The sequence below is a fragment of the Taudactylus pleione genome, unplaced genomic scaffold (assembly GCF_031769625.1).
Source record: "Taudactylus pleione unplaced genomic scaffold, aTauple2 ptg000259l, whole genome shotgun sequence".
NCBI classification, from domain to species: Eukaryota; Metazoa; Chordata; class Amphibia; order Anura; family Myobatrachidae; genus Taudactylus; species Taudactylus pleione.
The window spans coordinates 1,186,329-1,205,493 of NW_028284661.1; the positions used below are offsets into that span (position 1 = coordinate 1,186,329).

Below are 19,165 nucleotides of genomic sequence, written 5' to 3' on the forward strand. Positions count from 1 at the left end.
GGGGGCGTGCAAATGGTGGAAAGAGCCACCTCTTCCCGTCCAGTGCTGGGAAGGTCAGGCATCGCAACCACCACCACACTTGGACTCTCCTTGGGGATTTGTGATATCTTCTTAGAAAGCACAGTTCTTCGCTGTGCTTTTGCCAGCTTAACTCTTTTGATTTTTTTAGTGGGAGGAGGGCTTCCATCGTCATGTGAAGCTGAACCACTAGTCATGAACATACTAGGGATCGACCTTAGCCGTTCCTTGCCACTCCGTGTCGTAAATGGCATATTGGCAAGTTTACGTTTCTCTTCAGCTGATTTAAATGTCTTTTTCAAGGTCATTTTCCTGAACTTTGCCATTTGGGATTGTATGTGCCCTCTACTATGACATTGGGCATCGGCCTTGGCAGACGACGTTGATGGCATGTTATCGTCTATGTCATGACTAGTGGCAGCAGCTTCAGCACTAGGAGGAAGTGGATCTTGATCTTTCTCTATTTTATTTTTATCGGAGAAAGTTTGGTCCTCCATTTATGTTATATCGATTTGATATATACGTGCGGCTAAACACAGAAAATAATTTTTTTTTTGGTTTGGACTGGAGTGTACTTTCGGGGGTTACAGCACCCTTTAACGGTCAAGCCAGCCGGCCCTTTACTTATGACACAGGCGCACGCTTGGCACTACTTTGTTGATGCACGTGCGGCTACTGCGCACACAATTCACAAACACAGAAAATAATTTTTTTTTGGTTTGGACTGGAGTGTACTTTCGGGGGTTACAGCACCCTTAACGGTCAAGCCAGCCGGCCCTTTACTTATGACACAGGCGCACGCTTGGCACTACTTTGTTGATGCACGTGCGGCTACTGCGCACACAATTCACAAACACAGAAAATAATTTTTTTTTGGTTTGGACTGGAGTGTACTTTCGGGGGTTACAGCACCCTTTAACGGTCAAGCCAGCCGGCCCTTTACTTATGACACAGGCGCACGCTTGGCACTACTTTGTTGATGCACGTGCGGCTACTGCGCACACAATTCACAAACACAGAAAATAATTTTTTTTTGGTTTGGACTGGAGTGTACTTTCGGGGGTTACAGCACCCTTTAACGGTCAAGCCAGCCGGCCCTTTACTTATGACACAGGTGCACGCTTGGCACTACTTTGTTGATGCACGTGCGGCTACTGCGCACACAATTCACAAACACAGAAAATAATTTTTTTTTTGGTTTGGACTGGAGTGTACTTTCGGGGGTTACAGCACCCTTAACGGTCAAGCCAGCCGGCCCTTTACTTATGACACAGGCGCACGCTTGGCACTACTTTGTTGATGCACGTGCGGCTACTGCGCACACAATTCACAAACACAGAAAATAATTTTTTTTTTGGTTTGGACTGGAGTGTACTTTGGGGGTTACAGCACCCTTTAACGGTCAAGCCAGCCGGCCCTTTACTTATGACACAGGCGCACGCTTGGCACTACTTTGTTGATGCACGTGCGGCTACTGCGCACACAATTCACAAACACAGAAAATAATTTTTTTTTTGGTTTGGACTGGAGTGTACTTTCGGGGGTTACAGCACCCTTAACGGTCAAGCCAGCCGGCCCTTTACTTATGACACAGGTGCACGCTTGGCACTACTTTGTTGATGCACGTGCGGCTACTGCGCACACAATTCACAAACACAGAAAATAATTTTTTTTTGGTTTGGACTGGAGTGTACTTTCGGGGGTTACAGCACCCTTAACGGTCAAGCCAGCCGGCCCTTTACTTATGACACAGGCGCACGCTTGGCACTACTTTGTTGATGCACGTGCGGCTACTGCGCACACAATTCACAAACACAGAAAATATTTTTTTTTTTGGTTTGGACTGGAGTGTTCTTTCGGGGGTTACAGCACCCTTAACAGTCAAGCCAGCCGGCCCTTTACTTATGACACAGGTGCACGCTTGGCACTACTTTGTTGATGCACGTGCGGCTACTGCGCACACAATTCACAAACACAGAAAATAATTTTTTTTTGGTTTGGACTGGAGTGTACTTTCGGGGGTTACAGCGCCCTTTAACGGTCAAGCCAGCCAGCCCTTTACTTATGACACAGGCGCACGCTTGGCACTACTTTGTTGATGCACGTGCGGCTACTGCGCACACAATTCACAAACACAGAAAATAATTTTTTTTTGGTTTGGACTGGAGTGTACTTTCGGGGGTTACAGCACCCTTTAACGGTCAAGCCAGCCGGCCCTTTACTTATGACACAGGCGCACGCTTGGCACTACTTTGTTGATGCACGTGCGGCTACTGCGCACACAATTCACAAACACAGAAAATAATTTTTTTTTTGGTTTGGACTGGAGTGTACTTTCGGGGGTTACAGCACCCTTAACGGTCAAGCCAGCTGGCCCTTTACTTATGACACAGGTGCACGCTTGGCACTACTTTGTTGATGCACGTGCGGCTACTGCGCACACAATTCACAAACACAGAAAATAATTTTTTTTTGGTTTGGACTGGAGTGTACTTTCGGGGGTTACAGCACCCTTTAACGGTCAAGCCAGCCGGCCCTTTACTTATGACACAGGCGCACGCTTGGCACTACTTTGTTGATGCACGTGCGGCTACTGCGCACACAATTCACAAACACAGAAAATAATTTTTTTTTTGGTTTGGACTGGAGTGTACTTTGGGGGTTACAGCACCCTTTAACGGTCAAGCCAGCCGGCCCTTTACTTATGACACAGGCGCACGCTTGGCACTACTTTGTTGATGCACGTGCGGCTACTGCGCACACAATTCACAAACACAGAAAATAATTTTTTTTTTGGTTTGGACTGGAGTGTACTTTCGGGGGTTACAGCACCCTTAACGGTCAAGCCAGCCGGCCCTTTACTTATGACACAGGTGCACGCTTGGCACTACTTTGTTGTTGCACGTGCGGCTACTGCGCACACAATTCACAAACACAGAAAATAATTTTTTTTTTGGTTTGGACTGGAGTGTACTTTCGGGGGTTACAGCACCCTTAACGGTCAAGCCAGCCGGCCCTTTACTTATGACACAGGCGCACGCTTGGCACTACTTTGTTGATGCACGTGCGGCTACTGCGCACACAATTCACAAACACAGAAAATATATTATTTTTTTAGCACTTGGGGGGAGCACCCCTGATGGACAGAGCACCCCCTGGACAACACTACAGCACTCCTTTAGGACTGGGACACTGCACAGGACTTTGGAGTGGACACAGCCCCTATGGAGAACTGACTGCACAACACAGTCCAGCCAGCCCCTATGGACTTTGAAGTAGTGGACATAGCCCCTATTAACAACAGCAGCACAGCACAACACAGCCAGCCCCTATGGACTTTGAAGTAGTGGACAACAGCAGCACTACACTACACTACACTACACTACACTACACTACACAGCCCTAACTCCCACCCTCCCTCTTCACTGTCCACAGCCGAGTGAGAAAATGGCGCCGACGCGGGTACCTTATATAGGATCCAAAACCCGCGAGACTCGGAAGGCGGGATGATGACGTTTTGCCTCGATTTCAGATCCGAGTCAGGCGGGAAAAGTCGAGCCTGACTCGGATCGGACTCGGATCGGGGGGGCTCGGGGGGGTTCGGATTTCAGAAATCCGAACCCGCTCACCCCTAATTTAAATAGAGCGCTCGCTCTTTGTGGTCTGTTGACGCCTCTATATCTGAGCGAGCGAACAAAACATGCGCTCGCTATTTTGTAAAGACGCCCCCTGGCCGTTCACATCATACGTCATCTCCGCTATTTATTAGATTAATCGAGTACATCGAAAGGCGTCTGAACTGCTCGCAGTGCTTGTGGTTGGATTTTCCTACCGCAATCATGCGAACAGTTCAGGCTAAGAGACAACCAAGTGATGTGGCCGATGACGCTGCTTTGTTAATTATGCACTCCCATTAAACGCCCGTTTTGACCGTTTGGCATGCCTGCGTTCGGATCTCCACTCCCCGTTTTCAAGCACCTTCCCCTGTTACCACCCACATACGCCTCATCCTGCCACTCAAATTAGCAGGCACTCGCTATTTTGCGAACACACGATATCCGACCACACTGACTGGTTGGCGCATGCGCATTACGACCCATACGCATGCGCAGATGTGCGAACATAGCTCGGAGCGAGTGAGCGGCCGCTTACGAGCGGCTCTGAATAAGGCCCTTAGTTTCTCAAGAGTTCTAAATCTGCTGCACCACTTTGCAGATAACTATGCTGGTTCCCGGTGCCCTCCAGAACCCTGCTCAAATTACTCCCCCTTACCCACAAAACCCTCAGCAACATACCTTCATACATGACATATCAATATATTGTCTTTCCCAATCAGCTGGTGGCTGCTATTTTACAGTTTGAAAAATGACAGAAGCTGATTGATTGGTACTTTAGCTCTTTCAATTGTATCTCTTTCCAACGTTTGATACATCTCACCCACAGTCTTAGCGCTGCAATTCACTTAAAAGGAGATTTAGCAAACCAATGCGATAAATTGTAATAGTTGCTAATAGCAACCGATCAGCTTCTAGTTTTCATTGTGTAGACTGTGCTAGATAAATGATAGCTATAATCTTTTTGGTTGCTATGGGCAGCTTCTCCACTTTTCAGTCTCAAAGGTTTGATACATCTCCCCTATAGTCTCTTTTAACCACCAATCTCTCCTGCCTATTAGACTTTTCCCTTATGCTACTCACTTTACCCCACATGCTACTCACTTCAGGAAAAATGCAATTTTTGGAGGATCAATGCAACGTATAGAATGGGAGATTTATTAAAAATTGGAGAGAGATAAAGTGGAGAAGAATAAAGTACCAACCAATCAGCTGCTGTCATTTTTCAAACACAGCCTGTAACGTGACAGGAGCTGATTGGTTAGTACTTTATCTTTCTCCACCTTATCTCTCTCCAAGCTTTGATACATTTCTCCCATAAATCACCATTGAAGCAGATATATTAGAATGTCCCTAATTGTCTAGGGGAGACTTAATTGGTCCGCCGATGACTTCCGGGTCCTGTGGTCAGCTGATGATGACTTCCAGCAGATCCAGCAGCACTAACCCTCCCTCTAGAGCCTAACTTCCTATCCCATAGCCTAACCTTAACCCTTGCAGCTTAACCCTAACCTTCCCTTCTGCAGCCTTACCCTCTGCTGCAAATCCATGCATTAATATTTTTACATTGTGAAAATGTCGACATTCTGCACATGCCGACATGTTCAATGTCAACATGTCAACATCATAATTGTCAACATTGTGATGTTGACATTTTGACTACACCCCCTACAGCTATGAGAATTTTAATACCACCAGAGAACTGCGGTCCTGTTCATGTTATTAAAGAGATTGGTGAGGTGGGCTTTACATTATACCAATGTTTGGGGGTCTGAATTTTTATTACAACATGCTACACTGCTCCATAAATATAAGTCTAGATCTCCCCCTGAGTATCCCTTATGGAAAGTTGATATCATTTTAATTTTTTAATATTTTTGCTACCTTTGTCAATCATAAATTACTCATTTTAGAGGCTGCAATCTAGGATGGATGAAACACGCACTCATATACTGTAGTTGATGATGTCATTGATTTAGTGATTGACAACAATGAATGACTGTGTATTTATGATCTACTATCTCGCTCTACATACCGAATTTTCTTTATTAGTTTATTAGCAGACATAAGAAGTTTTGCTAAACACTGGGAACAGTGGATTATTTCATCATTGGAAAACCTTCCAGAATCTCTCTCAGAGAAGAAACTGCCAATTGTCAGAAGATTTGTGTCATCGTTGAAAAGACAGACTTCATTCTTACACTTAGCTCAAGTATGTTTTTAATAACACATATTGCTTTGTACTTGGGGGTGTAAATCATGATGACAGGCTAAAATTGGAAAATCAAATGCATTTTACGGTTAATTAATCAGTCCTGTGTGGGACCTGATTACACTAAATCTTCCAGCTGTACTTAACATTTCAACTGTATTTAAGTGGTTCCTAAATAGAAGGTTTCTTTTCTCCCTCAAGCAAATAAATAGATTTTCAGCTTGAAACAAAGTCTTGTTGTTTTCAAATACAGGTAATCACACTTCTATAAATACTAGTAGAGGGACTCTGGATTACTTTGGCCAGCTCATTGCTCCCCCTCTTGTTCTTTACCACCCCCTCCTCGCTCCACCTAAGCTGTATATACTTACACCTTCCCTGTGCAGAGTGATCCTCAATCCAGATCTGACCTGTCGCTTACTGCAATGGGGCTCATTGGGGGGGGGGGGGTGCATGCATGTTGAATACAGGACAGACCTTAGCAGATTACTGTATAGATGCTGGATGCAGTTGGAGCAACAATCATTCAGACATTACATTTAAGAGTTGAAATTCATATCTAACCCTCAAGATTATGCTTATCTATATAATAAGCGGGAAAGATTCTGTCTGTGTTTTTGTCCTTTATGCATGGCCGGAGTTTCGGACCTAGCTCCACCAAATTTGGCATGGGGTTGTAGTTTGACCAGGATACAGTTTTTGTCTAGGTTTGAACTTCGTCAGGGCCACACACTGTCACACAATTGCTAAAATGGGGACACTCTGAAATTGCACAGGTTCCAGGGCTGGCTCCAGTGGAAATTGGCAGTCTGCGAAAAACCTGTGAGGATGCAACAAAAGTATCCTTTTCACCTCAATCAGAGCAAACTTGATGACTCATAAAAGTTCATATTAAAGCTTGGTACACCCTGAGTGATCTGTACCCAGATGATATGTTGGCCTGACAGGCCAACATATTGTACTGAAGGCACATAATTGAGCAATTTAATCAATGACAGAAAAATCCCTCATTCCGTCCTTCATTACCTGCAATGGTGCCACATGCAGTATCGTCCGACCAGACTTGTAGAGCCGCCAACCAGACAATTACTCATGCGACCGCGGGAGTATGCATATTGGCCATACACACTGAGCAATGCAACTGATATGTTGTTCTGATTGGCCGGAAACGACATATCGTGCTGACATCATCTCTGGGTGTACCAAGTTTAAATCCAGGGCCTCTGTGTTTGCATTCAATGGTGTAATCAGGGGCGTAGATCGCTCTGCAGCAGCAAGCAGTCTCCCATTGCAGTCCAGCACATAGCAGTGTGTGCTGGGCTGTTGACAGGTAAGAGGGAGGGGAGGCGGTATCAGACCCTGGCCCCCGCTGGGCCACTCCCGAAAGCCCGGGCCTAGGTAATTAGTACCTGCACCATCTCTCGTTGCCCCGGGTTGTAACTAAAACTTTGTTGGCCACATAGCAAGATCATTAAAAGGCCCCCTCAGAGGTAAAAAACACATACATTTGCCCCCACACAGAGCCCTTCCAGGTTATGCCACAGAGCAGTACCCCTTATACAGATTATGTCACGCAATAGTGGTGCCCCTTGTACATGCCACACAGTAATGACCCTTACACTACACTGTAATGCCTTTACACATTATACTACACAGTAATGCTCTTTACAGATTATGCCACATAGTAGTAGTGCCACATATAACACATTATCCCACACAATACTAGTGCCCCTTACACATTATGACCCCACAGAAACTCACATCCCCATGTCCCTCCAGCAGCTTCTCAGCCCTGTGTGCCAATAACAGCCAGCAGGTGTGAATTTGGGTCCAGGCCACCAGCTAATTATAGCTGGTGCACCGGCAGGGAGCATACATGGACAGACAGCTCCGGCACAATTTTAATCTGGTGCCAGTTGCGAGCTAAATGGACCTTGCGGACCGACAGCCAATCAGGAGCTACCACTGCTGATTGGCTGCCAGTCCATGAGCTCTGATTACCTCATGACCAGCGGCACTGTCTCTTCATGACTGCCTGCCAGTGCGCCAGATGTAGTCTGCTGACAGTCTGGCACCAAATTAACACTGCTGAGATCCAGGCCCCCCTCGGTGGCCATGAGTGGACCTGCCCACCTTATGTGTGTGACTGGGAGTAGCAGGCTTCAGAGGCAGCTGGGACACCATAGCAACCGCATCCCTTGTACCCACGGGAGTTACGCAACTGTTTGCATGCATGTTAGTTAACAGTGGGGTCCTTTTCAGGATCAATGGAATGGGGTTATAGGCGAGGACAATGTAAGCAAATAAAGGCTGCAGGTGCAGAGTCCAGGCTTCAACCTGGGCAACGCTGCGTATCCCAGCTAGTTTTAAATATGGCATGATTGTTATCTTATTTAACTCATTTGTATGTTGTATATTTTGCTGTCTAGGGGTTGCCTTATAGGTTGTTATTATTATTATTTGTTATTATTATCCTTTATTTATATGGCACCACAAGGGTTTCGCAGTGCATTACAAAGTACATAAACAATTGAGCAAACAAGAAAAACAGGTATTAACAGTACAAACAGCGCAGGACAAATAAATGGTTTATAAACATTGCTGCATAACACTTAAATAAGCAGCAGGGTGTCAGCAACCAAGTGCTAGGTGCCATTGCGGGAAGTTAGCAGCAAGGCCGTAACTAGGGTAGTGCGACCTGTACCATGGCACAGGGCACCGCAGGGCAGGGGGTGCTGTTTGGTCCTGTCAATTTTCCTGTTTATTATCATTCTCACTTGTAGCTTCCTCTTATTTTATCCCCAGCATCTTCTGACCTCCCTTATCTCTTCCCTGGCCCTTCCCCATGAAGCCATGACACTTTTTCAGGTGCACTATCTTATGTCCCTATTTAAAAAATGGGGGGGAGCATTTGCTCTCTCTGGCACAGGGCACCAAAAAGTCTAGTTATGGCTCTGGTTAGCAGTAGATGAAAGTATAAGTAAGACAAGGAGAAGCACGCGATGGAAGAGGGTCCTGCTCGTGAGAGCTTACATTCTAAAGGGGAGGGGCACACAAACAAGGGTGACACACATGGACTAGATAGTGAGGAAGGAACATGCAGTAGTGGGTTAGGATGAGCCCTACAATTTGCGTGATAAAGTGCATACACTAATAACAAAGTTATGTGATAGAGGGTGACGCTGTATTAAGCCTTGGTAAAAGATAACATAAATGTATATATAAGCAGCTGCAATATTGGAGTATACTTACATAAAATTATATAAAGCTAATTTAATTTGATTGAAAACACTGTACAACAAATTAATACTTTTAATTTGTTTCCTTTCTAAAAAGTCATACATTACTAATTTGATTGGTTTATATTGATAATGTGATAGCGCACCAGAAATATGTAGCTGCTTCTATGTTTTCGATTAAAAAATAGGAAGAATATTTGTAAGGTATGAGAAGCGCTTGCAAAACAAAAAATGATGTACCGTATGTCTGTGTGTTGTCTTGGAGCAGTTAAATGGCTGCAGATCCACTTTAAACAAACAAAATAAAATCAAACAATAAAAATAAATATGAATAAATAAATTGAAAATAAAAAATGAAAATACAAAATATCAAAATGACTGAAAATAAATAAATATATTAAATGAAACTAATGAATGAATAAAAGAAATTAAATGAACAGTGCAATCAATCTTTATACTCTTTTTCGGGGATGATGGGTGCCCGCTGCTGAAGTGCAATGCATGTGGGTGACTGTCCCTATCTTACCCTGAGACACGGAGTTTAGCCTGGATTGTCCTTCGATGCTGGTAACGACCTTGGCGCTCAGTGCTGTGTAGACACTGCACTATGGGCCTGATTCAGAACCGCTCGTAAGTGGCCGCTCGTTCATTCCGAGCAATGTTTGCCCAACTGCGCATGCGTACGGATCGTAATAAGCATGCACGAACCAGTCAGTGCGGCCGAAAATCATTTGTTTGCTAAATAGCGAATGCCTGCTATTTTGAGTGACAGGATGAGGCGTTTGTGGGTGGTAACAGGGGAAGGTGCTTGAAAACGGGGAGTGGAGATCCGAACGCAGGCGTGCTTAAAGGTCAAAACGGGTGTTTTATGGGTGTGCATAATTAATACAGTAGCGTCATTGACCACGTCACTGGGTTATTTTATAGTCAGAACTGCTCGCAAGTTTGGGGTAGGAAAAACCAACCACAAGAATAGCGAGCAGTTCATACGCTGGTCGATGTACTCGATTAATCTAATAAATAGCGGACATGACGTAGGATGCGAGCGGCCAGGGGGCGTAGTTATTCAAAAAACGACCGCAAGTTTTGTTCGCTCGTTCTGACATAGAGGCGTGAACAGACCGCAAAGTGCGAACGGTTCATTTGAATAGCCACCCCTTTTTTCAGAACGAACGACCGCAAATAGCGTCCGGCTCTGAATCAGGCCCTATGTCTTCAGGGCAGGGATGGTAACTTGCTCCTGCTTACTCCCGTTTTGGATGAGGGGATAGTGGCTTGGTCCTGACCTGCTCCGGTCTGTCTTGCCTCCGGCGTGCTTTCTGGCTGATGGCTCTATTCAAGAAAGGGCCATCGGCTTTGTCAGTAGTAAGGAGCCCTTACTATTTATCATTGTCCTTTTATTTATATTTATTTATTTTCAGTCATTTTGATATTTTGTATTTTCATTTTTTATTTTCAATTTATTTATTTATATTTATTTTTATTGTTTGATTTTATTACTAATTTGAGGTAAAGAAAAACTAAAATGGTACTTTTACTAGCTCTATTTTTTGAGCTACACTACTTGCACTATACTGTATGTACATTAGTAATATAGTCATAGTGAAAAGCTATTTTAAAATAATCTGATATTTTCTTGATAGAAAATTAATAACAGTTGTTTTAATTCAATCAATCACAAATAAGAACACAAAATGAAACAAACATACAGCATACGAAACAAACATACAGCATATGAAAGTACTATCTAATATAGTGGCCTATTCATGGGGGTGCTTTCTCTTTGCTTGTCGCTTGTACTCCTCTTCTGGGGCATCTCTTGTCACTGTCCAACAGTAGTGATTCACCTACCCTGATATCTTAGTTCCATTGCTGAAATGTCTTGGTGGAATCGCTCACTATGCTTGTCACTCAGTGCACCACAGTTATCTTGTGTGGGTAATCCCGTGAATCACATATATTTGAATAGGGGAGGGGACAAATAACTGATTCATTTAATTGGGTCCTTAGGCCCCGCCCCCTCTGCGCAGAACGCAGATTGCTGGTAAGATTCTCTCCATTCTGCCCACATCACTAGGAATACCCCTACATCGTCATAAATGGGCTACATCTCAGAACACAGAGCTAACTGAGAGTTTTAAATGTCATATTCATTCTTTGCTTGCTGAAATCATTTTGGAGTAACTATTTTCACATGGGAAACATTTTCATTGTTGTACAGTGAAACCTGTTAAAGTAGAAATACTCTGTGAACAAACCACTAACCTTTAATCAGAGTTTTAGTGTCAGTGTATTACCCATTGCTTATAATGGATGTAACAAATGTGCATGATTTCAGTTATTTTTTTCTCAAATCCTACAGGAATTTCTCTTTCAATATATGTTCATCGCTATACGATGTATCAGATCCAAGTGTGAGATCTGATACTTATTGCCAATCAGGAGTGATAATACATGTTAAATGTGGATATACAGTATGCAATATAAAATGAATGGATAAAAATCACACATTTCTTTCTGAATTGTTGTGTATATAAACTGCCTTAAATGAGGTGATACCACCCTTTTATTTTCACCCACAACAGGGTTATATATTAGGAGAATATTTCTATTAAGAAACTGATACCCATGGTGGTATTCCATATAAAGGATAATCCCTTAGAACACATATAAGTATTAATAATGTATTGTCTCAGTGTGACTATATCCATTAAAATATGTAAGATCTAACAAGATTAATTCTACACTGTGATTCATATTAAGCGACACTGAAACTCAGAATTTTCTGGATTTTATACAGTGGTACAATGTATTCTATTGAATGGATACAAAGTGTCATTGCCCTTTTATATGTAGAACCTGACTTTGATACAAAAGTTACAAGTTACAATAGATGCAGTATTAAACTGCTAGGATCTGACATAAGAGATCCTGTTTTTTTAAATAAAACCTAGATACTAGGAACATAAAAAAGAGGTCTTATTTTCTCAAGCAAAACCTAGATACTAAGAACAAATTGATTACTTGGGATAACAGTGCGCATACAAAATATTTCTTCTTTATAACTTTTAATACTCTTGCTTGCTTTAACCCTTTATGGGAATTTTATTTATGTATATATTTGCATGAATACATAAATAAAGACATTGTAATTTTTGTAAATTTTACTATTGTTCTAAAAAGTATGACACCATAAGAAATTTTAAATATACCAAATAAAATTAGATATTTTTTTATGCTTTCCTTTCTCTTCATGTCTTCTTTATGTATGTATCCAAGTCAGTTGGTGGCCCTGTCAAATGAGGAAATAAGAAGAAGAATATACAACTTGTTTGTTTTGCAAAGGTTTACATTTGGCTAGATCCCTCACATAAAGAACTCCAATCTATCTGAAATGCTTGGTGCGGGATATTCTGTACACTCAATCTGTAAAAACTAATATAAACCATACACACTTGTTTTGCACAATTGAAAAACTAAATTCTGAATTTAAGATAATCAACTATAAACTATTTATGTTTATATTTTTCAGATTGCTCGGCCAGCCCTGTTTGATCAGAACGTGGTAAATGCTATGACGTTGGACATTGATAAAGTAGACTTGTACAGTATTGGTTCGCAGGCTCTTCTTAGTAGCTGCAGTGGTGCTGACTCAGACAGTGACGTCTACACTGAACGTGAGTTCCTATCTTGTCAACACTGCTTATAAAACAAAGGAATTCTATTTTATTAATAAAAAATGAATGTATTGACATATAAAGTAATTTATTGAGCCATTTAATTTTGCATATATATAAACATGTATTAAAAGCAAATGCTTTTGTGCGTTCATGACATCATTGCATGTCAGTTTGTGCTATGTGTTTTCCTGTACGTGCCACTTTGGGGTTTGCAGAGAATGAAACATGAGTCAATCACTTAGGCCAAAGGTGGTTAATAAAGATGCACTTTTACATCTACAAAAGGGGCTACCTTTAATTGATAAGAGGCTACACAGATTTTCAGGCTGCAAACGGTGTATTTCTAATATGATGACATTTGTGATTTTATACATTTTAATCTTACTAATATGGTTTTTAAAGGTATCACTTAGAGATCAGTGACATTTTCAAATTGTTCTGTGGAATATTCAAAGACAGCAACCAGCACTAGGCTATGACAGGCTGAACTGCTGATTCCATAATAGAATGTCCTGAAGATACTATAACAGAGAAACCTGCAACATGCTGTACCCCATTATAACACAGTCTCAGCCTGTCCAGCATGATGGTGAACTCACTAAGTTAATCTGACCAATATACAAAATGCAGACACCCCCTAGGAAAAATAGAGCACTGCTGAAATCACTAGGAGTACCCTGGGGGTGTTAAGGTATGCTGGCACTTGTAGTTGTACATGTTCCAGCATATCTAAAATGTTTATGATTTCCAGAGTTTGAACTAATTATTACCAATACACATAGAATGTACAGGTATTTTGAAGTACCCCTTTGCTTTGAGGATGTGCCTTTTTTCAGGCCTGATTCAGTCCTGTGCTTAACTGGGGGCTCTCTGCTATGAGTTTCCCCATTACAGTGCCTTCAGCTATAACAGACTGTAGCCAAATGCTAGTTGCTACTTTGCAGGGGTTCCCTGCACTGTTTGTCTCCTGTACTTGCTTCAACAAGTCCAGGTTATGAACCCTGGTGCTGAATTTGCAAAGGTTTTTTTTAAAATTAGTATTATTTTGTTTAAAGGCTTCTTACTTTACTATAAAAAAATAAAATATCATTCATCAACATCAAGTTGGTGATGATGAATAATGTTTCAAAATGTGACTGACTTTACTACTGTATATTCTCAATATGAATGTTGAAGTAATATATATATATATATATATATATATACCTAAATCTTTGTGTTTATTTTCAGTTGCACATTAATGTAAAGTAAATGCGCTTTCTTGCACCACTTATTTCATGTTTGCACTAATTGAAGTAAAAGCATCCAATTCTAAATTAGCCTCTTAGTGCAGAAAATACAGCATAAAACTGTTTTTTTCTTTCTCTTTATACAGTGTTTCAAGAGTTAAAAGATCTCTTAAAGAAAAATGCTACAGTGGAGTCCTTTATTGAGTGGTTGGATAATGTTGTAGAGCTAAGAGTTATCAAGGTGAATTACTTTTCTGTGCATAAAAAAATAGTAAATCAGGGAGCAAATTCACCTATCTATATGACACACAATGACAATGACGAGGAATTTAAATTCCCAGATTGCCATGTGTGCATACCAGCCTGGACTACTGTCTGCATGTTCAAGTACTTCTATGAAACTTCTAGATCAGGGTGGGCACCAGAGAAAATCTATAGATGCCACAGAGTCATAACCATCAGATCTTGCTGTATGCCAATCTAACATCTCCAAATGCCATCACGCCTCTTCACATGCCCATAAGGCCTACCCACATGTCATCAGATATCTCCACATGCCCCTTATATGCCCATCAGTTCACCTCTTCTCCACTTCCCTTTACTGCTGGACCCCACCCATAAAACAGAAGTGTGGGAGAGAAGCACACTGTCTGCTTCCTCCTTCTGCCCTGATTAGATGATCTTTGTCTGGTACCTCAGCTGCATAACATGGCATCAGATGCAGATGAGCACCTACTGGCATCCTTCCTCCATACACCTATAGCCAAAAATCAACTGTGCAACCCTTTCCTACTTCTGCTCTAAGCCTGGAGACACATTTAAACTACAAATAAGTTCATGTGGTTCGAGAGCATTGGGTGGACCATGCCGTTGGTACATTATAGAGTAATTAGTGTTTTAACCAGTAAACTGGAAACCAATCATTACACTATTTAATGAAAGTGCAATAAGGAGCCAGCTGATATCACTTCACCGGAGAACTCAGTTATCAAGAAGCCATGGCATGTTATATAAGGTCTCAGGTCTGTAGGTAGCAAGACTGTAAGATATGGTTTCTTTAGAGCACTTTTTTTTATATGAGCAGGACTTAACTTTAATAAGAAGGGTTACCATTTTAAATGTGGAGACAAAATGGGTATGGGCACAGCATAAATGGAGGAATAGGGGACACCTTGATAAAACAATGACTTACAACAGTTAGGGCAAGAATGTCTGACATGTATAAAAGTGATTTGTTCCAGGTAATTTTAGGAGACACCCAAGTTGGAATTTTGTATATAATATCTTGGTGTTGAGCTGGGGACTGGCATGATGGGATGGGAACCTCCTCACAATTTTGTTATGGGACCCAGTCATTTCTAGTTAGTCCCCATCAGGGAGTGCATATAAAATTTGTTGTAAAAACAAATGACTGTACAATGTTTGCTCATTCAGTCTGTATAAGTGACTAATTGTATCTTGCGTGGTGGATTTGCTTGGGGCCAACAGTTGGAAGCTGCACATATTATTTACATTTGTAAAATCAAATAAATTGTAAAGTACAGTTAGCAGACATATTATGTTATGTGTCATTATGCCATGGTGTTTTACTAAATTATATCAGAATAAAAAAATGCTGGAGTTTGAGGACCACTTTAAGATTAAATAAAGGTTAAATAATCCTTTAAAGAGCTCAAGATAGTAAGGTAAAATGAGCAGATAGTCAGTCTCTATAAGCTACAGAAGAACATTTGTCATATCCTGTGATGTTCATTTGCTCATATGAACAAACTCAGACCTCAATATTTCAAAAGTAATACTGTAGTACATGGTGAGCCTGTTTGTCAGAATAAGTACAGCCATCTTTATGCTTCTGATGTGTCTGAATCAGTGATTTAATTCATGTACCAATGGGAAATATTGGCAGTTATGTTCCAATAAACTTGTACAAGCAGTAGGCTTTACGTTACAAATTACACTAATATGGCTTTATTATTATTTTTCTGCTCCCAGACCAGCAAGCAAAATGGAAAATCACTGAAGAAGAGAGCTCAAGATTTTCTTTTGAAGTGGAGTTTTTTTGGAGCCCGAGTTATGCACACTTTAACGTTAAACAACGCATCTAGTTTTGGTATTGGAGCTTAACAATGAAAAGTGTAATATCTTTATGTATAGTGTAAATACTGTTTTGTTTCATAACAAATGCAATAAAAACACAAGATGTTTGAAGATATGTATGTCAGTCTAATTTACGGCCCAGTTTAATATCATATTATTTGCTGAGATATATGGCTAAATTTGTCATCTATGACATATGATCAGGTTTTGCTAGTTAGCTGGTTGCTATGTAGTATAGAATATCTTTTGCCCTTTGTAAGCTTGTTAACCTCTTTCTAGGTGTGCTGTGCTGTGCAGTCTGCCCTCAGCCAATCGCTATCAATTTAAAAGGAATAAATTACTTTGAGCCTTACACACACTAAAATGCTTCTTGTAAATACTTTTAGCTGTTTACAGTAGACAAGATGAATTAATATATGAATAAAGACCTATACATCATCACTCATGGCATTCTTACACCTAATAACAAACACCTTGCAGAGATTATAGGGGTAGAAGTAATGTAACCTGTATAAAAATGCTTAGGAATAGGAATTAGTCTGCATAATTACCTCCTCTGTTACTTCTAATATTCTTTTTATTTGCAAGTAATTTGCTGTAACTAGAAATTTATGGACCCATTGTAACGTTTTGAGGGGTCCAAACAGCTTCCCAATTTACCTACAATTTAAATCCATTCTTAACCCAAACTATGGGCAATGCACTTATTACATTTTTAGCAGTCTTAAAGAGCTAATTTAATTATACGTACCATCAATCCATGTTAAGTGTCAATTCTGATTGATGCCCACATAAGTAATACTCAATGCATGTAATGTAATGTATTCCTATAGGTTATATATAACTTAGTAAGTAAACTGACCATATAGTTACATAGAATGTCATGGTTATAGGTTTCCCCTTTTCTAATATAGTAGCTACCTATCCTATATATACTGTATGTTCTCTGTTTAATAGCTACACACATGCCCTCTATAAAAATGCTAATTGTTTAATAAAAATAATAAAAACAATGGTAATTGTTACTATTAGATTCATACTTATATATTTTCTTTTAAGCCAGGACATATTGATGTAGTGATATTATAATACTGGAAAGTGGTGGCTAATAAATAAGAGACACATTTAACAAAATTGCAGAGACAAAATTCCCCTTTATTGTTTTATGTTGTTAATTCCTTGTATTAAAGGACATATGTAAGGTGTTAATTTGTTCCTAAATGTCTAGCATCCTAGTTGACTCAGGAAAGTTTGTGTTCAGCTATATTTATATAATAGATAAAGTACATAGAAGAGATCAGTACAGCTTATTTTAAATCAAGTCTTCTTTGCTTGTCTTAGTTTAGGACATCTTACTTTCATCAGTATGCCCTTTGATCTAATGTTTGTGTCATCAAATAGTAAATAAATTGAACTATGTGCCTCATTCAGCTAGAGATTAGAGTAAGATCCAGAGACTGTTGATCTTGGTAGGTCATTCAAAGTACAGCATTTATTGATTTATTTTGCCTTCACTTGCTCCTTGTAGAGTGTGGGGAGATGGTCATGCAGATAATAGCAATATTGCACTCTCCCTTCTGTTTATCTTTAGGATCATTCCATTTAATAAGAATGCTACTTGATGAATATATACTACTTGCTGTGGAGACACAGTTTAACAATGACAAGGAACAAGAGCTCCAGAATTTATTGGATAAGTACATGAAGAATGCAGGTAGGTTGGTAGAATATATTTTTCAATCTTTATAACTAATAACAGATAAACTGCAACTGCTTTTAATACAAAATATACAGATGTGTCCTTATACTCCTACCTCTTTTGTGCCATATGGCGCGAGATGCATGGCACAAATTAGACGTTCCTCCACGAGTAGCATTCCATGGCTTTTGTACTTATGTCTGAATTCAGCATCTCGTTCCCATTGTAGCTGCATCCAAAGTTGCTTATAAGGTCTTGGGCATGTGGATTAGTATTTGTTGTCACACCAGAATTGGTATACAGTCACAGGCTAAGCACACCGCTGCATAGCATGATGCATGATGCGGCTCATATTGGTCACCAGTCTTTTGCCTTTGTACTCAGGTTAGCAATGTCAGCAACTGCATGCAATGTCAGGGCCAGTGTCCGGGGTATTCATGTATTGCACTTTTCATGCAGTAGTGATGTGAATAAGATGCATATTTGGTACAAAACTGTGTGGCATGATGTAGCGTAGTCACAAAGTCTGTCAGCAGCATATTTTACCAGCAGCATATTTTGTTTAGTATTGCAGTGATACTAATGACTATGCCACTGGCATTTAAGATGACTTACCTCACCAGCGAGGTCCAGTGATGCCCCACTTGTCGTCTGCATTATCTGCTATGTTGTTGGCATCCTACCGCTGCCAGCAACGGGCTTTTGTGTCATGCACATGTGCAATTACCAGACTACACATGTGCATGACACTTTCACCCACAGAGGACCCAGCAGTGTCTGGAAGGCTTTGCTGAAGCCGTAAAGGCTATTTCTGGGTCCCCATTGCTGGCATGAGTGACTGTATCACTCTGTGTATAACGATGGAGTAAGGCATGCAGTGACAAACAGCGGTAATCTTAGTTTACCTCTGCTTGTTAAATATTGAAAGGAGGACACAACCCATTTAGCGAGTGCAAAAGGCAGTAGTGTAACTACAGAGGGTGCAGGGGGTGCGCTTGCTATGGGGCAGCCCGCCAGCACAGCAAGCTTCCCACTGCACTCTCTGTACCACGACCAGCCAAGTTGCTGGTTCAACTGGGAATGCTGGTCTCTGAAGCGATCAGAGACTAGACACCTGTGATCGCTTCAGAGGCCAGCGTTCCAAGTGATGCAGTGCGCGGGTGACGTGATGACATCACACAACATGTGAGGAGCCTGTGCGCCTGCTGGATGTAGTTAGATCCAGTCAGCGGCAGGTACAGACGCCGGAGTGAGGCTGGAGCGCTGACAGCCGTGAAGGAAGGGAAAAGTACAGCACAGCAGAGGGGGCACAGCAGAGGGGGCACAGCATAAAGGGCATTATCAGGGGCACAGCAAATGGGGCATTACCAGGTGCTC

The 19,165-nt window shown here is 41.2% G+C and overlaps 1 protein-coding gene across 1 annotated transcript in view; it reads left to right on the forward strand.

The window, feature by feature from the left end:
- RFX6 (regulatory factor X6) overlaps nt 1-19,165 on the forward strand; it is a 119,061-nt gene that overhangs the window by 67,933 nt on the left and 31,963 nt on the right. Inside the window, exons 11-15 of the mRNA XM_088481007.1 lie at nt 5,685-5,844; nt 12,616-12,760; nt 14,139-14,233; nt 15,985-16,102; nt 17,681-17,803. Of these exons, the coding sequence (XP_088337133.1) occupies nt 5,685-5,844; nt 12,616-12,760; nt 14,139-14,233; nt 15,985-16,102; nt 17,681-17,803 (641 nt within the window). The remainder of the gene's footprint in view (nt 1-5,684; nt 5,845-12,615; nt 12,761-14,138; nt 14,234-15,984; nt 16,103-17,680; nt 17,804-19,165) is intronic.